General features: G+C 44.3%; 1 protein-coding gene across 6 annotated transcripts in view; it reads left to right on the plus strand.

Moving 5' to 3' along the window:
- Positions 1–3,646: 3,646 nt before the first annotated feature.
- The window catches only part of LOC107651962 (zinc finger protein 420-like), a 106,606-nt gene continuing 82,931 nt past the window's right edge, over positions 3,647–27,321 (plus strand). The window contains exons 1-7 of one of the 6 annotated variants that reach the window (XM_056821968.1): positions 4,290–4,435; positions 5,006–5,113; positions 9,033–9,157; positions 10,833–10,943; positions 18,189–18,315; positions 19,703–19,798; positions 24,536–26,792. In XM_056821968.1, coding sequence (XP_056677946.1) covers positions 9,125–9,157; positions 10,833–10,943; positions 18,189–18,315; positions 19,703–19,798; positions 24,536–25,644 — 1,476 coding nt within the window. In that variant the 5' untranslated portion in view covers positions 4,290–4,435; positions 5,006–5,113; positions 9,033–9,124 and the 3' untranslated portion in view covers positions 25,645–26,792. Of the gene's footprint in view, positions 4,096–4,280; positions 4,436–4,621; positions 4,771–5,005; positions 5,114–9,032; positions 9,158–10,832; positions 10,944–18,188; positions 18,316–19,702; positions 19,799–24,535; positions 26,793–27,321 lie in introns of those variants that run through there. The other 5 variants (XM_056821971.1, XM_056821972.1, XM_056821966.1 and 2 more) reach the window with 5 other exon arrangements.

Below are 27,321 nucleotides of genomic sequence, written 5' to 3' on the forward strand. Positions count from 1 at the left end.
TTAGTTTTTTGGTTGATTCTCTGAGTATCCTATCTCATCATTTGCAAAGAGCAATGGCTTTGTTTCCTCATTGTCTAGCCTAATTCCTTCCATTTCTTTTTCTTTTCTTAGTGGCATAGCTAGCATTTCTAATACACTGTTGAATAGTAATGGTGATAATGAGTATCCTTGCTTCACCCCTGGTCTTATTGGGAAGGCTTCTAGTTTATCTTCATTAGAGATAATGCTTGGTGATGGCTCTTTGAAAGAAAACTCTTTTAATTCCAGAGTTCTCTAGGGCTTTTAGTGGGAATGGATGCTATATTTTGTCCAAAGATTTTTCTGCCTCTATTGAGATAATCAGATAGTTTCTATTGCTTTTGTTACTGATATGGATCCCTGTGTTCCTGGTAGGAAACCCACTTGATCATGGTGAATGATCTCTATGATAGAGTGCTGTAATCTCCTGGCTAGTATTTGGATGAACATTTTTGCATTAATGTTCATTATGGAGATTGGTGTGTAGTTTTCTTCCTCCATTGCAGTTACTTGTCAGAGGTCAAATAAGAGAGCTCAGGGAGAGAAAGGCAGTCCAGAGACATTGACTTCACAAGATGATAAAGAGAGACAGAGACAGAGCCCTCAGATTCTCCTCCAGGCTTTTCAAAACTGTAGTTCCTCCCACCCCTAGATCATAGGCCAGTTGTTTTCATAGGGCTTGTGAATCCCAAACTGCATCAGTCTCTTGCAATTTGCTTGTCTTTTGACTTGTCTTACAACAGTGTCCTGGAAAGGCTGGACTGGCCCCTATCTGGTGACTTGCTCTAGGGGCTCCCCATCACATAGCCACATGGAAGGAGCTAAAGCAGCTGCCTCTACATATAACTTCCCCTAATGCTGGGCATGCTCCAACCTACCCAAAATTGGAGGTGGATGATTCACTACCACAGCTGACTCCTACACACATAACCTCACTGATGCTTTGCCAGCAGTGGGGGGAAAACCATTTTCCGTTTTTATCTAGCCACTGCTCATCACCCAACCACCTCAGCCCAAGGACAGGGGACTCTGGGGGACATTCCAGGTGCTTCTTCCACAGGGTGTCTCCCATGGTCAAACTGGACTGAATCAGTAGACTACCACACCACAGTAGTCACCTGGATAAAGTAGAGCAGACTAGCAGCACCAGAGAAGACATGGTGGACAGGTGCACCATCAGTGCCCCAGGACTATGTGCCCCCACAAAGACTTTTCCTGACTAATCTGACATGACCCCAGAGCATGTGTGTGTAGACCTGCTCTCCTACAGAGATGTCCCCACAGCATCAGACATGTACTGTGACCAGCATGCAGTGGAACATATCCTAAGAGGCCTGAGAGCCCTTGTTGGATTTCTTCTCTAGGTTATGGCAGAGGAAGAAGTCCACAAGAAACTGAAAGTTCCACAAATGTGGTTCCAGAACAACTAAAGGACCAAATAAGGGCACTGCTGAAGGATGTGAGAAATGGACTGAAAGATGCTGTACTTTGGGAGCCAGGGGGATGGACCACCAGCTGGCCTTGGACTACCTGTCAGCCAGCTAGGGAGGAGATGGTGGCTTTGTCACTTCTTCCTGTAACATGGGGAGTGTCCCACTGGGAGAAATAACCCTCCTTATGGACTGTGTGAGAGACCAACCAAAGACTGTCAATGCCATCATCACTGACCTCAAAAGCATCTCACCAGGCCCTTTCACTGCTTTCACTGATCTTTTCTCCCAGATTCTCCCAGGCAAATGGGCAGAATTCCTGCCAAGATCCTTTGAGGTTATCATGATTTTCTTATAAAGTGTAGCAGTACAGCCCATGGGTATTATGGAGAGACAAGGATTGTGAATGGGCACATGGCTGGAGTTAGGGCGTGAAACCTTGCTCCCCTTTGTCTCACTCACCTGAGGATAAAAATTCCACCTTCACCTTGTCATAATTTGCAATTATCCAATGGCAATACACTATGCAACTCATCTATATGTATTGAGGCATTATATAACTTATCAATATGTATTGAGTTCATTTGCATATCAAAGAGAATAAATTGGGAAGCCCTGGCCAGCTCCTTCTTCTTGGACAAGCTTACAGGTTTACTATACACTGTCTTTCCACCTTTCTCTCTCCTCTCTATCTTTACCTGAGGCCTGGCCTTGGGCCAGGTGTCTCTCTTTCTTTTCCAATGCTAATACCTAGCATTCTCTAATTCTATTAGTCTCTATTCATTCTCCCAGCTGAACTATATCATCCTCTGACCAGTGCAGTGTTAAATTGGGATCTCTGGATGGAATATAGCCTTTTCAGTGACGTCCATTGATCGGAGCATGGCTGCGGCTCCAAAATATTAATGATAATTGATTACTGACTCATTATTGACATCTCAAAGGTTGGCTCCTTCACGCCCTTCACGGGATCCAAAACTTCTATCCCTTTTCTATTTTCTTACCATGAGGCTTCCTGCTGGACGGGAGGCTTTATAAAGATATTTTATTTTTACCAATTCCATGTTCTAACAAGTTTCCACATAAGTTTTCCAAAATTCTTTGTTCCCAATTGTCCCCCTCCCTCCTTTTCTTCTTCCCTCTCCAAACTGGCAAGCCACTTGATCTGGGGTATACAAGTGTTATGATGCAAAACATATTTTTATATTGTTTATTTTGTGCAAATAATCATATAAAACCAAAAACTGCACACAAATGGGTGCTTTGGTCTGAATTCTGACTCCAACTATTCTTTCTCTGGATGTGGGTAGCATTCTTTGTCATGAGTTCCTCAGAATTGTGACTGATCATTGCATTGCTGAGAGAAGTGAAGTCGATCACAGTGGATTTATTGCTGAAGCTAAATTTCTAGTACAACATTAATATTAATAGGCTTCTAAGTTGTCCCCATTGTAGGTGGTACTCATTGATGGTTTTAAGAAGATACTACATATTTTAAGGAATGGCCCATTTATTCCTCTACTTGGGAGTTGTTTTGTTTTGTTTTTTATACACTCACTTTCTCTTAGAATCAATACTGTATATTGTTTCTGTAGCATACCAGGCATGTTGGCATCTGGGAAGTATGGTTGATATATTAGATGCTTGGTCAGACCAGTTAATGATCAATGTATAGACAGTTCTAAGGGCAGGAGAATCCCTGAGTCTAAGCCACAAAGGCTTAGCCCTTCCCTTGTCAAACCTCATTCCTTTGAAAAGCGCAAGTCAGGTGAATCCCCACCTCCTCTGATCTTGTCATTGTCTATTCAACCAATGTTAAGACCTATGTGCTACATTATGTATTCACTGATCACTTCTCAATGCACAATAAATGCTGGGGTGAGGGGTGCTATTCTCTCTCTTGATTCCTGCAACCTTGAAATTCTTCCTTCTATCTCTATCTTTCCTAGCCCATCTTTCCATCTCGGAATTCCTATTTCCACGTGTTCTCTTATTTCTCATATTTTCCTTTAATTAATTTTCAAGGGAAAATATTATTAGGAGCTAGTGCCATTCCCCATATCAATTAACTTGTCTTTCAGTATTCATTTATCACCCATTTTTCTCAGGCTCCCTTCTCCTTCTCAAGCTATAACCCACAAAGGAAAATTATATAACAACCGCTGGGCTGATCGGATTGTTAGAGGTTCCAGACAAAAGAGAGGTAAGGGATAGGCAAAGAAGGTTAAGGGATAGGCAATGAGGGTTAAGAGACATGCCCAAGGCTAGAGAGGGTGCACCAAGAGACTGCACAGCAACAGGGACATAGTCAGAAACACCTGCGCGACGAGGGGCGTGGCTAGGGAGGGTGGATCAAGAGGGCGGGCTTTCTGCTTCTTTTGGCCGCCTCTGGCTCTTTTCGGGTATCTTCCGGCAGATCCCCATGTCTCATCCAGGCTCTGCAGGCTGTGTGTGTGTGTGTGGGGGGGGGGGGTCTGGCCACGCCCACATTTCTTTTCTACAAGCGTGGTGGGAGAAGAGAACATTCCTGGTGTCCCCATACTGTCTTAGGAACAGAAAGACCTTGGAACTCGGGACGTCTGATGCCCCGGAACTCTTTTCCTTCTTCCCGAAAGCCAGAAGACAGGAGCGCCTTAAACTGAGCAGGGTGAGCATAGGCAGCACCGTCTCTCCGACCTACAGGTTAGGGGCGTGGGCGGGGCGGGAGCACCGTAGGTGTGGAAGAATGAACAGGAGGGAGGCGGGGCTCACACCTGAGGCTTGAAAGGGAGGCTCTGGAGAAAGGGAGAGGGGAGAGCGGAGGACCAACCCGAAAGGGCTGGGAGAAGTAATCTAGCCCCGGAACAGGCGGTGCCGATGCCTCCGGGAAACCGGAAGTTAAGATAAGATTGTACCTAGTCCCACCTCTTCCTACACTTCCAAAGATTTTCTAGGTTAGGCTCCTTAGCCAGTCATGGAACTTCTTGCGCCCCGCTCCTCAACCCTCGGTAATTATGAAGTGTTGGGGGGAGACGGCTGGAAAGGGGGGCCGGAGTGGGGAAGGGGCCAGAGATAGAGGAGCCTAGCTCCTGCTGAGGAAGAGGATGGGCGGGAGGCAGAGAGTTTTACTGAGTTCGAATTCTCCCTTTTTTCTCCCTTTGGGGCCGATCACCTTCTGCCTGTGCCTCCTGGAGCCCAATTCCTGCATCCCCGCAATGCCGGGAACCTCTCCCCTCCCCCCTGTCCTGGGACTCTGAAACTGGGCGGGACTGACTGGGACCAGAAAGGATTTGGGCCCCAATGGAGCTAGAAGGGCAGCGCCGGGTTGCGAGTTTCCTGCAAGGTACAATATATCCATGGTGCTGCTCTGGTGTCTGACTGGGGTCGGCTGTGGCCTCCAGCTTCCTTTTCGGGATCTTCTTTCCTGCTAAAATATCGGGCCTGGAGAGGGTGTCCAAGGGTGGGGAGTGTCCCCAGTACTGGATGCAGTTACCGCCCCCTGTAAGGACCCAAGAGTCCTGCCTCCAAGCCACTGGGCCCCAGACCCCCAAACTCCTTTTCCCTCTTCCCTTGGGCAGCCTCAGCTTCAGTCACCCCAAGTTCACTCTATTCAAGCTAAACAAGGCAATAATGACCAGAGAGAGGGCGGAGACTGAAGAGGAGTTCAGGAGGACTTCCAGGAGGAGGTGAGATTGTCTTTTGGACTACAGGGAAGTCTGGGAGGACAGTGGTCCGAGCTGGGGAGGGAGAGCCTGTCAGCCACCCATCCTGGACAGCCAAAGAATGTGCTCCAGGTGAGGAGCTGGAGATGCTGTTCATGGACCTCCAGGAGTCTAGTGTGTCCCTAGGTAGAGGATGTGCCAGGGAGGAGGGGGATGGGGTCTTTAGGGCTGAGTGCTGAAGAGCATCTTGGGGGATTTAATGGGGGAGGGGAAGGCTGGGCCAGAGAAAAGTCACCCCAGGGGCTGAATGGAGGTTGACAGGAAGGGAATAGAGAGCCCAGGAGGCCAGCAGAGCACTAGGAAGGCTCTGCAGTTAGGGATGCTGGGCTGAGGGGAGGAGGAGGGCCTTCTGCACAGGGAGGACTGACCTCTGACAACTGGCTGCTGGGGAGCACAAGGGAGAGTGCCAGGCCTTCAGTGAGGAGGGCCTGGGTTCCAATCTGGCCTCAGACCCTTTCTGTGGTATTGGCAGCTCCTCCTTTTGTCTTTGAACCCTGAGCCTGTCCTGGCTCCCTGGAAAGGCTTCCTGGCTGGAGGATCTCCCACTGGAGTCCTGTCTGGGCTCCCCTCTAGCCCAAAGGGGCCTCTAGCAGGCACTTGAGGACTTCTAGGATGGGAGAGCTCCCAGGTGGTCCTCCTGCAGCCCCCTCCCCCTGAGAGCAGGGCTTTAGCTTTAGGCCAGTTTCTTGTCAAATTCGACCCATCTTGACCTCTTGGCCCTGTTTCTGGTTCTTGTGGCATTTAAAAGAGTGGGAGTCATAAGTTTTTATAATTAAAATGGTTGAGTTGTAAACTGTAGTGAGTTAAAATAGTGGAAGACTTAAATTGTAGTAGATATAAGAGTGGGTGAGTAAATTTGTGACCGCAGGAAATATATTTTCACTACAGTGTCTTGTTTTAAATCAATATATAAGGTGGTCACCAGGGAAATATTTCCAGTTATTCAAATATACCCAAGTCAGCTGGGTTTTATAGAGATTTTAATTAATAATACAATGAGGAATTAAAGAGAGAGAGAAAGAGTAAGAAAAGGAATAAGTTTGAAGGGCCTTAAGCCAACATGGCCTAGACCTGAGTCTTAAGAGAGAGATCAGTCAGTCCTTAATCACTCACCACAAGATCTGTCCAAGCAAGAATATAGATACCAGTTCAGCCAGCCATCCTTCTCCAGAGAGAGATTCTTCTGACTGTCCTCAAGAGCCTCTCCCAAGAGACTCCTTAGAGACTGATTTTTCAGAGCCTCCTCCTTAGAGCACCCTCCTTCTAACAGCCTCCTTAGAGACTGTTTTTTTTTTTTAACAGATTGTCCTTTTCTTATATAGGGGGTTTTCTCCTATGTCACCTCCCCTAAGTTCTTCCATCTACCAATCACAGTAGACGTTTTCCAAAGGACAGCCCATTCTGAATCCACACCTGAGTAGGCTAGAATCTCTGAGTAAGTTTTTTCCTCTTTGCTCCTTGTAAGTTCACAAGATGCCCGACCTTTATAGGTACTTAGCACCCCTTTGTATTAATTCTAAAAATAGGCATGGCTTAAGTATGGGTTTAAGTATTTTTCATTGTTCAGCAAGGAGTTTTCTCCCCTAAAGCAGGCTTAAGTACAGGTGGAGTAGAGGTCTTCACATTTTTGATCTAAGTATAGTTCTCACTGTCCAAATGGGGAGTGGTCCCAATAGGGAATTGTCCCAATGGAGAATTCCCCAATGGGGAATTATTTAACATTCACAAGTCTGAGAAATTTCAAGATTCACATTATCTCCATCCTCCTCCTTCCTCTCCCTCTTCTCCTTGCCCTTATCCTCCTTTTCCTCCCCTCCCCACCACCCTCACTGACCCCTCCTTTACCTGCCAGAATCTCCTGAGATGGTTCAGCCCCCCCCCCAACCCCCAGATGACCACTTCTTGTGGGCCTCACATACCTGCAACCCCCTCTCCATGGGGGCCCTGCTCTCCTCCAGGAGCTCTCTGCTGCCCCCACCTCCTTCAGGCTGTTTCTAGACAGTCTGTGAAGGGATGGGGGAGGAGGTCTCTCTCCTGCCCAGCCCTTAGAGATTCTTCTATGCTGCCCCCAGTCTCAGCCCTCTATAAGAATCCCTGAGCTCTGTCTTCCTGTCCCTGGACCCTCCAGGAGCCAAAGCCCTTTCCTGGTTCCTTCTTTGGCCCCCTGTCTTTTGGGTGGGTCCCTATCAGGGCCCAGGCCTTGGGCTGCCTGGATCTAGTTCCCTTTGGGGATTCCTGGCCTCAGCTGTGCTAGAGGGTCCCAGGTGCCCTCCCCAGCTCCCAGGGAGACCCCAGCACCCCTTAAATCTGTTTCCTTAGTCTCAGCCACCAATTTGGGAACACTTGATTCTCTTCAGGGTTCCTGTCCTCCTTGCCAGGAGCTCTGCATCTTCCCAGCCCCTCCCTTGGCTCCCCTTCCCCATAATTCCCTGCTCTCCCATCTGGCAGAGCCCTCAGGCCTCTCCCCTGCCAGGGTGGTTTGGGTTCCCACCCTCAGCCCTGGGGGCTTTGCCTGGGCCCATTCCATGTGGGATCCCAAAGCACTGCTGCCTCTTGGGGCTCTGGGAGGATGGGAGCAGGCAGGGGGCAGAAGAGGAGGAACAGAGGGAGGGGGCTCATCTGCCCCTTCAGACCCTATTCTCTTCCCAAGCTGGCCCCCACCTCTTTCTGCTGGTAGCAGGCTTTCCCCTGAGGGCAGACCTGGCCCTTGGTGTCTCCTGTGGTTCCTCACCCTTTGTAGATCCCTGTGGGGCAGCCTCGGGCCTGGATCCCTTCTCCCTCCCCAGCTCAGGGTACAGAGGTCCAGGGCCTGGCCCCAGGAGGGATGAGGCTTAACCAGATCCTGAAGTGGGCGGGAGATCAGGGCAGCTTTCTTCTCAGGTTCAACCAAGAGCAAATGGCCCAGAGAGTGAGCCCAAAGGCAGTGAGGAAGTTGAGCTTTTCTATATTAGGGGGAAAAGGGGAGCAGTTGCCCCAGGAGTGGGACTCCAGGCCAATTCCTGCTGCTGAGAAGGGCAGAGAAGTCAGACATTCCCTGGGCCCAGGGAGGCCTGTTGGGAAGAGCTTTGCCTGGAGCTCCATTCAGGGGGCTGTCAAGTGGGGGAGGGGCAGGACCCTAAGAGGGGAGACGTCAAAAGGAGTTCTTTATTCCTTTTTCAATTTAACGGGGGACCTGCAGGTCCTCTTACCATAGAGATGTGTAGGGATTAACCAGCCCACAGTTACAGGAGTAGAAACCATAGACAGGAAATCAGGTAGAAAAAGGGGGCCAGCATAAGTTGGTCAGTCTGTCAGGTGCTGATAGGACTGGCAGTTGGAATGTTTTCTGCTTTGTGTTGGGTTGGTGACTGTTGGTTAATTGCTGGAATTTTGGCTTTTTTGCTTTAACCTTTAGAGGACTTTTCAGTTTTGGGGTTTTGCTTTGGGCTGTTTTTCTTTCTTCAGCTTTTTGGAAGGGGGTTCGTCCTCCTTACAGACTTAATTGGGGTTGGATTTAACACTGATTGATTTGGTTTTGATTGGGCTGGATTGGGTTTGAACTTTGTGGGGTGCACATTATTGGCAGTATTTATAGGTAGTTATAGGCAATTTTAGGTAGTAAATATAGATAGTTATAGGATCCCTAGTACAGACATTAGGACATTTTCTTCCTCTGCCTCTTTCCTGTATTTCTCTTCTTTACTATGTTCATTTTACCATATTCTTTTACTATCTCTATTTTAATGAAACTAAATTGTTAATTGTTAAAAGATGCTTGAAGTTTTCCTTCCTCTGGATTAAAAGGATAATAATAATTTACAACCCTACTATAGCCGCATTAAAACTTAAAATATTAAAAGCTGCTCTTTTTATTTTGTCAAAACTCCTACTTTAACCTTTACAGAGACAAGGCTGGGAAAAGATGGAGTAGCTTCACCAGATGGACTCACTGGGGCTACTCCTCTACTCCTCTACAGGAAGCCTGGAGCCCCAGGGATGGCCTTTGAGAGGGACAGATTCCCAGCCCAGGTAAGTGCCTTCCAGCCTCAGATGGGAGCCCCATCAGTCAGTGAGGACCTTCCCTGGCTCTGACACAAGATGGATTTGGAAGCTGCTCCCTCCTTTGTGTTAGGCCATTTCTGTACCCACATCCAAGAAAGGAGGAACAGTACTTCCCAGCTCTCTTCTGGGCTTTGAAAGTGATTTCTTGGCCCTTGGCAGCTCAGACCCCAACAGCTCCCCCAAAGCACTGCCTCCCATGTTGGATTTCTCCCTGGACACAAATGAGTGTCAAGGACGACCATTGACTCCTTCTCTGTCTAGAGATCATATCTTTGCTCTCTCTGCTTGCCTGGGGACATTCACATCCTCTTTGTTTTTTTTCACCTATTCCCTCTTGAGTCTGGTCAGGAGCAGAGCCTGAGGGTGTCCCCTGGTCCCTGTGTCCTCAAGGAAGACATTGTCCCCTGGTGCTGCTCACTGGCTTCTGCCTCATGTCCTCAAGTCTTCCCAGGTCTCTCTGGCTCCTTCCTCTTTCCTACTTCTTAGCCCAAGTCAGCCAGTCTGGAGGAACAACTTTGTGTGTGCTGGGCACTGCTCAACACAAAGGAAGGGAGAAGCCCTTGACCGCCCTCCAGGTCCCCACTGGCCTTCTGACTGAGGAGACCCCTCTGCAGCTGTGTCCAAACAAGCTCTGTGGGGGCATGATGGAGGCAGGCATTGTGGAGGGAAGGCTCTAAAGGTTCTGGGGGAGATCATTGTTTCCTGAGGGGAAGATTCACCTGTTACTCAAAGGAAGCTCAGAGGCCATAGGCAGGAGGGAGAACATTCCCTGCAGGGAGACAGACAGCCCCTGAAAAGGCCCAGAATCAGACCATGGAAGGCCAAGGATCAGTCAGGAGGCCAGAGTCCCTGGCCCAGAGGAGGAAGAGGGAGGTGTGAGGGAAAAGGAAGAAGCTTGAAGATTGAGTATATACCAATGGAGCCTGTTGTAGAATGGTCAGATTCCTTGCTAGTGACAGCAGGAATCAGGCAGTTGGGGGTGCACCCAGAGAGCTCCCCTGTGGCTTTTGTATCTACTCCAGAGGATGACAACCACCTCCACCCCCACTGTCCTTCTGCTGCTGTGCTCCCTGACCTAGAGAGAGTCTGAGGAGTTTGGGGTGAGCCCAAGATGGGCCCTGACACAGAAATGGGGCCTTTTTCTCAGAATAGGAACTTCAAGTGTTCTTGAGCAGAGCTGTTTGTACCATAGCCAGCAGCTGGGTACAGTCCTTCTCTGTCCAGTAGAATTCCTCACTGGTCTAGTCCTTCCCTTGTTGGACAGGCTGAAGAGAAAGGGGTGAGTTTCTAGAAGGCCTGGGAATTTTCTTTGCATCCTGACTTGGCAAGTCCCTAATCTTTTCTCCAATTAGAAAGCAAGATGACCCAGCATTGAATTGTTTCCTTTGTATTCCTTGTCTTATTTAATTCATATCTTTTAAGATAGATAAGTTTCTTTCCCCCCTTATTTGATATCCAGGCCTAAGCCCATGAAAGGGCCTGGTCCTTGTTGGTTAACCAATTGGCATACATTGCTTTAATAAACTGATGTGCTGAGAAAAGCCGAGCGTTGATTCCTCAGGCATTTCATCTTTTACCTGTCACAGTTAACCTCTTTTTTTTTCTTTTTCATTTGCCTGGAAATTTGGTCCTTGGATCAAAGCTATTCCAGTCCTCCAAGTGCCACACTGGATACATTCACCCCCATTACAAGTTGCAACCTCCCCACCTCAAGAGAAGTAGACTGCAAGCACCAAGTCTCTCTGGCCTCAGTGTGAGTCCTCATGTCCCTTTATCCATAAGAATTTTTATCAGTGGAACCTCCTTCCACTTCAAGGTTGGGCCTCCATCCTTTCTCCATCTTCTCAGACTTTGCCTTCTCCTCCATACCTCCTCCCCCATGTGCTCTTCTCTTTCTTAGAAGATAGAGACCACCTCCTCAGTCCTCATTCTCTCAGTCCTATTGCAGCTTTTTGATGCTTTTGGCCAATTCTCTCTTTGATATTCTCATCTCTAGGGTTTTAGGACACAGCTTTCTCTCCTAGTTTAGCTTCTACCTCTCTGACCTGTGATTCTCTGTCTTCTCTGCTGGCTGCTCCTCTAGATCTTGTAACAGTAGGGTTAGGAGTTCCTCCAGCCCTGTCTTTGGTCCTCTACTTTTCTCCCTCTGGACTTCTTTACTAGGTGATCTCCATCAGCTACCAGGTATTCAAGCACCATCTCTCTGCTTGTGAGTCTCAAATCTGCATTTTCTTCCCCATTCTCTGTGCTGACCTCCAGTCTTTCATCTCCAATTTCCTTACTGTGATTTCACACTAGTTGACCAGTAAACATCTTGAGCTCAGTATGTCCCAAACATTCTTCTTTCACACCTAGACAGAACCCCCACCTTCTCTATAGTTGTATCCTCCTTGTCCCTCAGGCTGAAAACCAAGGAGTTCCACTTGATTCCTCACTGCCCCTGACCCACATCTCCAATGTTACCTGTCAGTTCCACTTTTGTAGCATCTCTCCAATACACCCCCTTCTATCCTGTGTCACTGCCATCATCCTGTCGGAGGTCCACATTACCTCCTTCCAGACCTATTAAGACAACTTGCTGCTGGGTCTATCTCCCACAAGGCTCTTCCCACTCCAAGGCCTTTTCCATTCTCCCACCAGAGTGATTTTCCTACAGCTCAGTTCTGATCATGTCACTCCCCTACTCCATAAACTTCAGTGGCTCCCTATTCCATCCAGGATCAAATACAAAACATTCTGTTTGGTGTTCAAAGCCCTCTTTCTCATCTTCTTATTCATTATTCCCCAGTCTGTATTCTTGGATCTAGGGAACCTGGCCTCCTGGATTCCTTTAGCTGCACTTTAAAAAAGAAATCCTTTACTTTTTGTCTTAGAATTGATGGTAAGCATATGTTGTTGTGAAGCAGAAGATGGGTAAGAGGTAGGCAATTGGGGATAAGTGGCTTACCCAGGGTCACATAGGTAGGAAATGTCAGATTCATATACTAGGTGATATCATCAGCTACCAGGTATTCAAGCACTATCTCTCTGCTGATGAGTCTTAGATCTGCATTTTCTTCCCAATTATCTGTATTGACCTCCAGTCTTTCATCTCAGATTTCCTTAGTGTGATTTCACACTAGGTGACCAGTAGACATCTTGAGCTCAGTGTGTCCCAAACACATTGTTCTTTCACACCTAGAAAGAACCCCCATCTTCTCTATAGCTGTAGCCTCTTTGTCCCTCAGACTGAAAAAGGAGGCACCCCACCCCCTCCTCCTGCTTGACTCTTCACTGTCCCTTCCCCAAATATCCAATATGGCACCAGGACCTATCAGTTTCACCTTTGTAGCATCTCTTTAATACACTCCCTTCTGTCCTGTGTCACTGCCATCATCCTGGTGGAAGCCTACGCTACCTCCTTTCAGGCCTATTAAGACAACCTGCTGCTGGGTCTGTCTCCCACAAGGCTCTTCCCACTCCAAGGCCTTCTCCATTCTCCCACCAGAGTGATTTTCCTATAGCTCATTTCTGATTGTGTCACTCCCCTACTCCATAAACTTCAGTGGCTCCCTATTCCCTCCCAGATCAAATACAAAACACTCTGGTATTCAAAGCCCTCTTTCCCATCTTCTTATTCATTACTCTCAAGTACTCTTGGATCTAGGGAACCTGCCCTTCTGGATTCCTTCAGCAGCATGCTTTCTAAAAAATTCTTTACTTTCGGTCTTGAAATGGATGGTGAACATCTGCTGTGGGGCAGAATATGGGTAAGAGGTAGTCAATTGGGGGTAAGTGGCTTACCCAGAGTCACAGAGGTAGGAAGTGTCAGAGGTCATATTTGAACCCAGGACCTTCTGTCTCTAATTCTAGTTCTCTATTCACAGAGTCACCTAACTGCCCCAAAATGGAAAAGGGTTTTGTTTTTTTATAATCCTTATTTCCTTTTCAAGATCAGTTCTTAGATAGATGAGTGATGAGGGCTAGGTAGTCAAAGTTAAGTGACTAACCCAGGATCACACATCTGAGCAGTGACTGAGGTCACATTTGAACTCAAGTCTTCTTGACTGTAGATCTGGCAATCTTTTCACCATGTGTGCCTGGCTGTGTCTAGTTCCAGGCATTTTCAATGGCTTTATCTCATGTATGGAATATTTTCACTCCACATTTCAGATCACTGACCCCTTTAAACTGCCTGTAAGTCCCAAGTAAAGATTTAAAACTTTCTCCTGGTAACTTTTCCTTGTCCCTCTTAGTCAGAGTGCCTTCATTCTTTCCATTCTTACCTATTTCTCCTCAACTGATCTTTCTTTGTGTCCCTGTATCTGCAAGTTGTCTCCCTCCCCCACTGGACTCTGAGATCCTGGAGGGCAAGGACAGTCTTTCTCGAAACTCTTGGGGAATCCCCAGAAGTGCAGAACAGGTGCTGAATGTAGAAGGAATGGAAATGAAAGTTTCTGGTCCTTGAGATGCCCTTGGTATGTCCCTGTCTTCTCTGTATACCTCCTCTTCTTCCCTGTGGTCCTGTAGTTTCTATTTAAAGAGGAGGTTAAGTTGTAACCGAGGGGTTCAGTCTTTTAGTATTGGGAGGGGGAAAGAGTGGAGACCTCCCTTCTCAAAGTGGGGTTCAGGGGAGACAGCTGATGTTTAGGGTTGGCTCAGAGAGAGGAGAGGGGTTTTGAAGATTTTCCCCTTTCTGCCTTCCCTCCCTAGATAAGGCTGCTTTCCCCAATTCGCTTTTGTTCCCCCTCCACCAATTGAGACCAGAGGGTCTCCTCTTGATCTGTTCACTCACACTTGTTCACAGCTTGGGGAACAGAAAACTTTTAATGTCAACTCAATCAGGATAATATAAGGAATAACTATCAAGGAAAGAATAGGAGAGGAAAATGGGGAAAGGGGGTTCCTGTCTATCTAAACCCTTTCCCCTCCCTCCTTGAATTTTGGGGGGAACTCAGGCCTTGGCAGCCTGAGCCCCCTGAGAGAAAGTCAGGTTGACTCACCCTGGGTTTGGCCCCTTGGCCAAAGTTCAGATCCAGAGCAACAGGAGCTGAAGTAAAGTCAGATAAAGATTTAAAATGTTTTTCTCAGATTTCTCTTCTCTGGGTCCCTTCAGTTGGGAAGTGTTGAGGGGGGAGGGGGGATGATTTCCAATCACAAGCAGGAAAAAGTGGGTAACCCTCAGGAGAAAGTCTTTTTCTGACCTTCTCTCTTCGGCTCCTCCTGACCAACTTCTCTACTAGTCAGAGTCTTCTCCTCAATATTCCAAATTCCTGGGGCCCCTCTGCCTTTGAGTTCATTAGTTTCACATACTCTTCAGCCTGGCACTTTTCTTATGTGCCAGCCTCTGTCACAAGTCCAACATAAGAAGTTTCCTCCTGGAGTAGATGGGACACCACAAGATTTTTTCCATGATCTCATCTGTCTTCATCTTCACTTTAGCCCTCCCAGGTTTCCTCCTTCCTCATCTGTAGTTTTTAAAAGAAACCTCTTTCTGCTCTCTGATGTACTCTGCTGTTGCTGTTGTCTTCAGTTATTCACTCCTCCTGAATTTATGCTTCTTAGGGTATTCAAGAAGCAAATGATTCCTTCCCTTTGGGATCTCTTCCTAAAAATACTGCAGACTCCTCTTCATTAGTGAATATCTACTGCTCTGTCCAACATTGTGAAACTCACATTTGCAGGTTTGGGGAATGAAATGTAACCAAAGAGTAAACTTGTAAAAGTTAAAATTAAATCTCAATAATAAAAATATCATATTTTAAGGGATTTATTAAATGATCATTAGAAATCAAGGAATAAAGAGGATACAAAATAAAAACCATGTGCCTATGGTTGATCAGCCAGTTCAAACACCCATCTTACCACCACCAAGCTTGGGACCAGAAGTGAAGAGGTGGGACCTTCCTCGTTCCCACCTAATATCCCTAACTACAGGAATTTCATAATGACTGGAAGTCAGTGGGCTCCTGGGAAATGTAGTTCTCTTTTAGGGTAACAGATTTTCAATTATACACACACACACACCCCCAGACCCATGGAAGACTATTCTCTCCAGTGGGTCTTGTAAACCTACCAGCTTTGAAATTACAATAATTTGAGGATAAGAGGAAAATAGAACTAAACCAATGATTGTTAGTGTAATCGCGAAAAATGTGGATTTCAAGACTGTGAATTGCCAAAACTATAAAGATAATTTTTAGTATCTTGATTTAAATCAAAAATAAGTGGTCACCATGGGAAAAATTCCCAAATATGAAAATATCCAAGTCAGCTGGGTTTTAGATTTTAATTAATACAAATGAAGGAATTAAGGAAAGGGAGAGAGAGAGAATAAGAGAAAATTGTATGAAGGGCCTAGGCCAAATGGCCTAGGCCTGACCCTTAAGAGAGCCTAGTCAGTCTTTTATCACTTACCACAAGATTTGTCACAAGCAAAACTCCAGTCCTTCATTGAAATCGTCAACTCCTGAACTCAGTTCAGAGACCCAGCTCCTCCAAACTAACTCCAAACTCCAACTAAGTTCAGAGAGCCAGCTCCTCCAAAACTAACTCCAAACTCCCACTCAGTTCAGAGAGCCAGCTCCTTTTAAAGAGAAATTTCTCTTATGTCACCTCCCCTAAATTTTCACATCTACCAATCACAGTAGACATTTTTCCCAGGACTGTCCATTCTTAGTTCACATCTTCCTTTGTTCTCACCTCTGGGTAGACTAAAACTTCACACCTCTTTTGTTAAGCTTGCCTTTTGTAGGTTGCTTGACCTTTTAGTGATTAATTTAACCTTTATAGGTACTTAGCACCCTTTTATATTAAATATAAAAACAGACCACTTAGCTTAGGGGTTTTGCTTCACTATAAGTATGAGTTGGGGACTTTTCATTGTTCAGTAAGGAGTTTAACAACTTTATCTTCACCTAAGGCACTGTCTGAGCAATTCCCAATACCTTCCTGACCAAGTGCCTATATTGTCACAATAGGGGAATAGCTTAACCAAATCTTCTAAGGTACAGTCTGAGCAGTTTTAAGATTCACACTAGGTGCATTAACAAAAAGCCAGGTAGGGGTATACTCTTTGGCATAAGAGAATACATACAAAACAAATGCATTCAACCCCACTCAGTTCAAATCACCACATCCCAAAGTTCACTCTGGATCTTCTATTGCAGTGTGTGGTCTGTGCAGGCATCTTAATGGTGTCTTCTCCAAAAGAGTTCACTTTCTGAATTTGGAGAGGTAGTGTGTTTCTTATCCTAAAATTACTCTCAAAAAGAATTTAAGCTTTGCAATTTTGAATAATAATAATAATAAATTCCCTCCCCAAAGAGCGTGTTGAAAAACCCAGGGATCACTTAGGAATGCATGGCTGAATTATGAGGAATATGAATCAATTGTCAAGAGAAATAAAAAACATAAAAAAAATCCAAATATAAGAGAAAATAATTTGTGGATGAAATATAGACTATAAAAGTCTTATGTGTAAACATTCTAAGTAAAGGAAAAATAAATCTATAACAAGTCCTTTAATCAGGGCCCAATTAAAATGATTTAAGCAATTATACATTTACCCAATCAGTAGCTAGAACTATAGAAAGTTGCCACACTATGAAAGACAGAAAAGGGTCTAGATTATAGGAGCCAGGTAGGAACCAAATTTGAGATACTTGGTAGAATGTGGGACAAGACCTGCCTCTGACATATGTCAAAATAGCTGCAACCTCGAACCCCAAACAAGTTCAAGTCCTCTTGTCTTTGCTCAAAATTTCATCAGTCCCATTGGGATTGGTTGGTCCCTTTGACCTTGTGCTCAATTGACACTATGCAGTTTAGCTTTGTGCTTCTTTGGCACTGTGCAATGGCTCTTTTGTATTCTCTTGTCCTGGAATAGGACAGAATCATTAAGCAAAGTCCCATAATTATTTTTAATAAATGGCAGGTTTCCATAGTCTAAAGCTTTGGGGTATGTATTCATATTACAGCAAATATATTTTAAACTTATATTACTGCAAATTCAAATAAAGTTAAAGAAAATCTCAATACTGATAACATGTGCTTCAAATACAAAAAGGAGAGATAAAATAAAAAACTGAAATAGTACATTGCACATGCAAGCAAAAGCAATAATAAAAGAGTTTTAAAATTCAATAATATATAGCTTATAATTATTGACACACTGTGTCGGCTAAAGAAAGGTGGAATACAAAGGTTTCTCACCCAGAAATGAGATCCATTTCCCTTTTAACTTAATCACTGTGTGAGTACAAACGATTTTCAGAATAAAATGGTAATACAGTAGGTATTGCGCTCTCTGGAACACATTCTCACATTTTCATGCTTTCCATAGTGTTATAAGTAAAAAATGGATCTCCAAACATATTACCACATTGATGAGCATTTGTTAATAAAGAGAGAAAGTTTATGAGAGGCAGAGAGAGAGGTCTTGGCCTTTCTAGATCACATTCTTGATTCAGCTTGCTTAGGCTGGGAGTGCCAGAGATGAAGAGATCAGGAACACTCAGAGAAAAACCTCCAGCCCAGAGAGCCAGTTAGTTCCTGGGTATGGGGGGCAGGGTACAAAAGCCCCCTCTCCTTCCCTCATCCACCTTTTACATTCCCCAGCTCCTTCCTCTGTGGCTCAGGCTCTGGCATGTTGATGACTCACACTGATGATGCTGGCTGCACTGGGACATAGCATCAGGGCAACAGACATGTGACTCTGTGACACCTATATCCCACCTCTGGGGCCCTTGGAATGAAAGGTGCAATGGAGGTCCCCTAGATATTTCCCTTCACACAATAGAAACTACTTGAAGTCCTTCCACAGCATCATAGAGCTACTTTGTTCAAACTTCCATTGGGCTCTTAAAGACTCGGCTTCTAGTGTTGGTTCTGACACTGACAAAGGGCAGGACCTTTGGGCCCCTCTCTTTGTGTGTCAGTTTCCTCCTGTAACTGACCAGAGGTGGGCTCTTCATTCTGATGTGGCTTTCAGCCCTCTGTCCTCTGACTCCTGCTCTAGGAGGGGTTGGTGTTCAAGGATGTGGCTGTGGACTTCACCAGGGAGGAGTGGTGCCTCTTGTCCCCTCCCCAGAAGGAGCTGTACAAGGAGGTGATGCTGGAGAATGCCCAGAACCTGCTCTCTGTGGGTAAGGAGCCCTCTCCCTGCTGCCCCAATCTGTCATCCAAGTGAATATTGCCCTCAGCAGCAGACAGGTTTGGTAGCAGTTTTGAGTCATAATGAAGGGATGAGGACTAGTATGCCGAGTCCCAGAGCCAGGGCCCTCCTGCTGCCTGGTTCTCCTGTAAAAGGACTTTGCATTGTGTCATGGGACCTTTGGTGCTCCTGAATTCTGAGATCAAATGTGTGTTGGAGAATCTTAGGTATAAAATTAATCTCAGAGCTGATTCCGTCTCTCTTCTGACCTGGAATTGTGTCTCCCAAACCCATACTGGACAACTGTTCCAGGAGGGTTTTCTTCCTCCCCTCTTCCTCTCTGGGGTGTATCTATTATAGGGTATCTTTTTCTCTTTAACCAGCTTAAATTTGTGACTCAGAGGTCCTCAATGACCCCAGGAGAGATGGTTTTTCCTTAGTCTTCCTATTGCCCATAGCCTATAGCAGAGCCAGTGAGGAAGGAATGAAACGTTTATAATGACCAGCTTTCAATTGAGGCTGTCGAGTCGAGCTACAGAGTCGAATCTCTGTAATATTATGGCACTCCTTCCTTACCTTCATCTTCCTAATTCAGTGACACAATTATCCCCATTTTACAGATGAGGAAATAGATTCCATTAAGTGGCATGTTCTGAGGCACCCATATAGGAGCTGTTTGTGGCAAAATGTAAACTGAGGCCTTCCTGCCTCTAATCCCAGGCCCCCTGCCCCCTCCCCTTCTAGTTGCCTCTCATTTCCAAATAATGCCCCAAAACCTAACGTTCTGGTTTTAGATTGGTTGCCAATCTTCTCCCCTCTCTTCTCCCCACCCTAATTTCTGGGGAGACTCTCCTCTAGGAGACCCTGTAAGCCTCCCACAGGCCCTGCTTGTCCTCCTCTGTGATTGTCAAGATGAAAGAACAGGCTGAGAGAAAGCATTGGACCCAGTGAAGATTGTTGAACTTCTTAGGAGAGGAGGCAGAGACTCTCCAAGAGAAGAGTCCATGAGTCTCAAGAGATCAAGGAGGGAGGAGCAGGCAGGGTGATGGGAGAAAAGCCATTTCCTCATTCCCTGTGTCTGGGGCTAACCCCTGAAACCAGTTTGGAAGTTTAGGAGTTTCTGTCAGAAAGGACCAGAAAAGGATGGGGCAGGGTAAAAGGGGAAGCTGTTGCTCATTTGAAGTTCCCCAGCAGGGTAACAGCCACATTCTACCCTGGGCTCCTGCATTATAGACACTGAGTGATGTGGGCACACTCCTGTGGGAACCCCATCATGACATTTCTGAGTGGAGTCACTGGACTCACCAACCTTTCCCTAAAAAGAACTCAGTGACGAGCTTTTCTCCATCCTCTTCCTTGACTGATTCTCCTTTGCCCAGGGCTTCCAGGTCCCCCAGAAGATGTGATCTCTTATTTGAAGCAGAGAAAAGACCCCTGGATGCTGGAGCAAGAAGGTCTGAGGAGCTGCTGCCCAGGTGAGGGAGAGGAAAAGAGGTGTAGGAGAAAACCAGGGCTAGATTTGGTGACAGCAGGACCTTGGAATTCTTTTTTCAGAGGTTTTAGCAGGGGCTCCCTGAGAAAGTCACTGAATCTGAAGGCCTCAGTTTCCCCATCTGTAAGATGTGACTGCTTGGACCCCCATTTTCTGTCTGTTCTCTGCAGAGGATCAGTCTGTGACCCTCTATGAAGTCAGTGTTTGGGACTGAAGGGCCTGGAAGTAGGTGCTAGAAGGGCTGAGCTTATCCACTCTGAAATCTTTAGTATCCAGTATAAAGGTTAAATTTAGTTGTTGGACTTAAATTTATATGAAATAATATGGTAGCCAAAATTATTATATCTCAAGTCAGAAGTTTATTTATGAAAAGAGGGAAAACAAAAAAGTAGAGAAATGTGAGAGAGGTTAGAGAAAATACCTATACTAGGCCTCAGCCAGGAGGGCCAGTAGTGAGTAACTATGAGGTCTCCACCAAGTTGGAAGCTAGTCTCTTAGGAAACTAGGAAATGAGTCAGCCCTTTTTACTCACCCAACAAAGTTATCCAGTAATCAGAATCTATGTTGAAGCTGAGCTCCAAGCCCACAATCCAAGTTATAGTCTCCTGCAAAGCTCCCTTGAAGACTCCCCAGTCATAAGACTATTTCCAGAAGGCAGACTATCTTCTCCAAAACCATCTCCTCAAACTGAGGTCAGGATTTGCTTTTATGGTTACTCCTTATCTCTTTCCCTCTTAATAGAAACAAATCATAGCTTCTAAATAGTCTAACAGTGACCAGAGGGCAGTGTTTGTGGGAAGCAGTTCCCACCTTCCTGAGAGGTGAATACTCATTGAATGAGTTCAGTTTCTGAGAGTGTGAACTCTTAAGGGAATTCAAAAGTTTCTGGCTGAGTTGGAAAAAAGGGTGGAGCTCTCCAGGTATCTTCCTGGCTTCTCACCTAGCACTAAGTAGACTTCGTATTCAGTAAGTAGTTTTCAGCTCCTCCTAGTTCATCCTTGTGTTGATTCAATCAAAATGTAGACAAAGGAGAGTTAATTCTGTCTTCACAATCTAGTGAGGTATTTAAATTAGCGTTAAGCAAAATTTTAACTCCAACTAAGCAAAGAGAATAAAGGATTTCCTTTTCAGTAGTGTAAACTCAAAATAGACCAAGAGAACCACAAATTTCCTTTCCCACCAGAAACATGTTTGAGTGATAGCTCTATGCCTGGGCTGAGTTATAGGGGACATAAAAGGCTCCAGTGGACATCTGCTGCTCTCTTGAAGCTCACCCTCTGCTGGAACAGATAGCAGCATGACAACAGTTCTGTAGAAGCCTTCTATATCCCAACTCCAGGGCAGCCAGTCAAGAGAGGGAAGCCTCTGAAGGGAAGGAGCACTAGAGGGGTCTAATGGTGTGACCCTTCGTGGTCGCCACAATGTGAAAAGGGAATCACTTTAAAAGACTGATATATATTAATTTAAGGTCGCCAAGGAATTCAGCTATGTAATTCCTAAATGAAAGACTCAAGTCAGCCGTCAGCCTTTTTTGGAGTTTAATTACAATAGGAGCAAGAAAGGAATTAGAGATAGAGAGAGAGAAAAAGGGAGAGAAGGGAATAGGGCTTAAATACCCCTTCTGTTTAGGCTGGGCCAAAAGGCCCAAGCCCTTAGATAGCTGGGGCAAAGAAAAGAGATCAGTCCCTATCACTCACGTGACCAAAATGGAGAAACAGTCTCAGAGGCCCCCACCTTCAGCTTCCTTCAGCGCAAGCTTCTCCGAGTCCACCGCAATCACCCCGACCAAACTCCTCCACACCTCCTCCAGTCTCCAGACCCTCCTATCTTTCAGCACACCATCCAAGTTCCTCCCCTCAGTTCTCCCATCTACCAATCACTGTTCATCAATTTCCCTGTGCCAATGGAGGCTCTAGCTTAACCCAGGACCGCCCAGAGGTTTCTGGCTTTTGCACATGTCTGTTGAAGGTCATATTTTCAAATGATTAAATCTTTACTCCTTTACTACAGCCCTTTCTAAATCCTGTTAACCTGAGTAGGGTAGAGATTGGAATAATTAAATTTTGATCTAGGCTGCAGCCCTTACTCAATCCTGTTAGGACTGAATAGGGTGGAGATTTATTCCAAGTATCTCCATTGTATCAATTCTAAAATCAATCAAGACTCAAAGAAATTCCTGTTCTATGCTTAAGCATAGGTCAAAGTCCTTTCCATTGTTCAGCAAAGGGTTTCTGTCCTAAAGTAATCTTAAGAAGGGAAGAGAAAGAACCTCCCATGCCAATGGGGTTCCCATTCCAATAGACTATCAGTAAGAAATTTTCCAAGTATGAAATATCCCAATGGTGAAATTTCCAACATTTATAAGTCTAAGGAAATTTGAGGTTTACAATGGGGGCAGTGGCCTGGGGCTTCAGGAGAGCCAGACTGAAGATTCTGGTGGAAAGTGTAGCAGAGAAAATAAGGGAAAGGCAGTTGTACAATTCACTGCAAATGGCCATCTCTAGCAATTTAGCCCTGAACCCATGGACAGCTGTAGAACAGTATTTCATGTGGAGGAAGAGATCAAGTGAGAGTGTTTGGAGCATTGGGGAAAAATGGTTCATTGGTTCCCAAAGGAAAAGAGTCATTAGCTCATTAGTGTGGAAGAAGCTGAAGATGAAAGAACAATGGGACCCCTGCATGGAGGAATAGATTGGCTTAGATGAGAGATAGGATGTGCTTCTCTGCCTATGGAAAGAGATTTTCTTTAGCTAGAGGAATGACCTTTTTCTCTGATCCTTAGGCCAGTGAGAAATAGGAGGCAGCAGAGCTGAGTGAGATGTGGAGTATAAGAGAGATCTGCAGACATCCAGGTTTTGTTCAGTGAAATATGAGGCCAAGCTCTCAGCTCAGAAGGTGAGGCAGGGGGTGGGAATTAGCCATGAGGGAGAGCTGGAGACCAGGGAAATATTTGGAAAGGTGCTGTGGTTGGTGGCAAAGGGAATCAATGAGGGAGATGTCAGAGGATTGCCTTGCCAAGATGAGGATCCAGCTGAGGTCAGGGAGCCTCAATGTTGAGTGGAGCCAGGCAGCTGGTTTTCTGATTTTTCTTATCTCCATTGACCTGTAGCCCATGAGCAGCACCTCACTTTAGAGTGATGAGAGCCTATAGAGATACCTCTGGGATCTTCAGGATTGGGTCTGCTCTGGTTCCAACAGAGTTACTATTGACTACTGAGAAATAAGTGCCAGAGAGACAGAAACATGGCTGAGGCCAGAGCATACAGGTCTTCTAGGATAGAGACCAGAATGCAAGGATCCTGGTAGTGGTTGGGCTTGGCATAAGTAATCCCTGGGTCTGGTCAGTAAATATATATTAATTAATAAATATGTTTTAGGAACTATGCTAAACCTTGAGCATACAAAGGAAGGGAAACAAAAGTTTGCACTGTCTTGGAGCTCACAATCTAGAACCCAGACATGGAGGTGATTTAGAAAGAAGCAACAGATCCTGAATCTCACTGAGATGATCCTGGGAGAAAGGCGTGTTGGGGAATGGAAATGCATTTAATGCAACAGGGAAATCAGGAACTAGAGAAGTGAAAGAATGAAAATTTAAGAAGAAAAGAAATTTTAGGAGGAAATAATCCAAATACTACTAATAAAAATAAACAACATTTGCATACGCTAGTGTGTGTCATACACTTTACAAATATTGTCTTCTTAGATCCTCATAGGAACCCTAGGAGTCACTTGATACTATTATGTCCATGTTATAGTTTAGGAACATGAGACCCACAGAGCTCCTTTTACTTGCCCACAGTTAAAGTCCTTGCAAGTTTCTGAGGTACAGTAAGAATCCACTGCCTCCTGTATTGAGTTTTTAAGAAGAATATCATGAAAAAGAAAGTATCTATATAAAGTGGGAAATAGGAAGAGAACTGTACAAACTTTCTTGCCCATTTCCTTACAAAATGATCATGGACTCAGTTTATTGTATGACACATATTTTAAACATGGGAAATGCCATGTTTTTGTTTAAATTGTATTTAGTAGAAGGATTTAGTGAAAAGAGGCATTTAAAGAAAAGTAATACCTGCTCTTAAGGACTAGAGAACAGAACAAAACCTTTTATGCCTTGGATAAATGCAAAAAAGAGTGCTAAATTTCTTTATCTGCTCTCAGGCATTTGAACAAAAAATGTCAAAAGCAATGCTGAAGGGGATTACATAATGCTTACAGAGAAGTTGGATGACGAAATAATAAGAATATTTAGTCTATATGCTCTCAGTGGTGTCATACCTCGGAAGAGAGGGGATTGGATTTATAGACAATGAAAATGAAAATAAAAAGATTGAAAATGAATTGTCTAGTATTGTGGACAGAACATGCCCAACCACAAGATTTGATCACAGCTGCCAGGATTTCAGGTCGTCACTCATCTAGTCTTTCTGAGGTCATGGTCTGAATCAGGAATGTAATAAAGCTAGTCTGTTGAAAATCCCAAATTTGTTTTGAAGAGCCAATGAGATCACATGGGAGGCCCTTTGTTATTTAAATTGTTCTTTAGCTTTGAGGTAATGGTATTTTCAAAGGATAGATTGTGTCTCTTTCAGTTCAAAGACTGTTCTTCTTACCTGAGGAAATAGGATATGAAGTGGATCATGTTGAGGACAGAAGATAGAGTTATATATGTGTATATGTTGCTCTATATGTATGTTTTACTGTTTGTTTCTTTTAGAAGGAGAAATCAGACCTGAAATGAAGGTGAATCCAACAGAGATGAGCCCTTCTGTGGAAGAAATGGACCTACGAAGATACATGAGTGATGGTCCCAATAACTTTGCTTTCAGAGAATTTGGTGTTGCACCTCAAAATTCATCTCATATTGATCATCAAAGAATGCACACTGAAGAAAAATCTAATAAAAGTAATCAGTGTAGAAAGACATTTATTCACAGATCCCACCTTCTTGGATATCAGAGAATGCACACTGAGGAGAAACTTTATGAATGCAAGGAATGTGAAAAGACCTTCCATCGAAGCTCCGATCTTGCTAGACATCAGAGAATCCACACTGGGGAGAAACCTTATGAATGCAAACAATGTGGAAAGACATTCACAATGAATTACAATCTTGCTGTACATCAGAGAATCCACACTGGTGAGAGACCTTATGAATGCAAGCAATGTGGAAAGACATTCACAATGAATTCCAATCTTGCTAGACATCAGAGAATCCACACTGATGAGAGACACTATGAATGCAATCATTGTGGAAAGACATTCACAATGAACTCCTATCTTGCTGTACATCAGAGAATCCACACTCGGGCGAAACCTTATGAATGTAAACAATGTGGAAAGACATTCACAATGAACTCCAATCTTAGTGTACATCAGAGAATCCACACGGGGGTGAAACCTTATGAATGTAAACACTGTGGAAAGACATTCCGTTCAGGCTCCTATCTTGCTGTACATCAGAGAATCCACACTGGGGAAAAACCTTATGAATGCAAGCAATGTGGAAAGACATTCACAGATAATTCCAATCTTGGTAGACATCAGAGAATACACACTGGGGCAAAACCTTTTGAATGCAAGGAATGTGGAAAGACATTCACGATGAACTCCAGTCTTCCTAGACATCAGAGAGTCCACACTAAGGAGAAACCTTATGCATGTAAGCAGTGTGGAAAGACATTCACAGATAACTCCAATCTTGATGTACATCAGAGAATCCATGCTGGAGAGAAACCTTATGAATGCAAGCAGTGTGGAAAAACATTCACAACGAACTCCAGTCTTGCTATACATCAGAGGATTCACACTGGAGAGAAACCTTAAGAATACAAGCTATGTGTAAAGATGTTCACATGCAGTTCCCGTCTTACTATTGTGTGAATGAAATTTACCCTCCCTTCTCTCTGGATCAGCATACTGGTGTGATTCTGAACTTTACCCAGAGGGAAGGATTGCTTGATGGGAACCATTGAGGATAGAAAGGCAGCATGAAAAAGGCAGCCATAGAGTTGAAAGATCACACTGGGGACAGGGTGATGTCCCCTGAACTGTCCTCTTGACTGTCCCCCTGGGTGGCCCAGGCAAAATAGAAAGCCATGCTTGGCTCCTAAAATGAGATTTGTGAGTTACTGGGTGGAGAAATTGTTTGATGAACTGAGGGAAGAACAGATATCCAAGCTCTTCTCTTTCAGTTTTGTTGCTGGCTGGACTTCCCTATAAGCATGGCTAGGGCACGCTAATGGTGCCCACAGAATAGCAAGCTAAATCAAGCAGTGAGGAAAGTATGTCTCCTTTTTTTCATTTTTTCCTCTACTACCTTTGATTAAATTAAATTTAGGGCCAGTCTCATAATTTTCCCTTGTATACCATACATCACAGAAATCAAAGACATTCACACTAAGATCTCCCCTTGCTTGCTCAAAATCAGACAATTTACTCTAGTATGTCTTAAGCTCTCCTAAGATTAGGGCCAAATGGAAATATGTTTTAGACCTAAAGTGTGATACCATAAGAAAATTAAGGGAGTATATAATAATTTACCTTTCAGATCAATTTATTGACAAGGGAAGAATTTATGACCAAATCAGAAACAGATAACATTATGAAGTTTTAAATACATAGTTTTTATTATATTAAATTCAAAACTTTTCGTACAAACAAAACTAATATAACCAAGATTAAAAGTGGAAAGGAGTTATCATTTGCTTTACAACAATATGTCCAATTAAATCCTTCAGTTTTTAAAAATTCTAACCCTATTTGCAATTGCCTCAATTCATCATTTCTTGGCATCTGGATCTAAAGAGGAGTGAATTTAGGAAGGAAATAACGTCTATGCTCTATAGAAATCATTCCTAATTAGCATAATTTCCTATATATGGTTTTCTCAAAAATTTGTTCAAAGCAAAAATTGAAAAATAACCAATGATATTATAGATTTCAAATATGAAATAAAATTCTTGATATTGCAATGAGTTCTGTGCAGTTGAATGCATTATCATAATTAACTTAGATAGAAAATCACCATGTATCTATCAGCTTGACATTCTGGACTGATTACACTTAGAGGCTGTGTAATATAACTGATACAGTTACACTTATACTATTTCCATACCTATTACATATCAAATCTTAAGTCCACTTTGCATTAAAGTTTGTGCTACATATGTGGCAAAAATTTTATCACACCAATATAGAACTCCAAGATAAATAGATTTCATGGGAGGAGACCAGACTCCCAATGAATCCGAACCCTGTTCAAGATCAAGAACAGAGATAAAGAGCCTTAGGAGATAGCTTTTTTTATGCCAAGAAATCTGATGACTCGGTGACAGAAAATACAATCATAATTAAAATAGAATGGATGATAATCTTTCACATAGGCATCTTAGTGAAACAAATGCTGATTAACCTGGTAAGTGTAAAAAAGATCACTATGGGTCATAACTGCAGTACTCACTTATGGTCTTGGTGACTTTACTGATGATTATGGTGAAATAA

Source organism: Monodelphis domestica, chromosome 3 (genome assembly GCF_027887165.1).
Source record: "Monodelphis domestica isolate mMonDom1 chromosome 3, mMonDom1.pri, whole genome shotgun sequence".
In the NCBI taxonomy this organism is placed as follows: Eukaryota; Metazoa; Chordata; class Mammalia; order Didelphimorphia; family Didelphidae; genus Monodelphis; species Monodelphis domestica.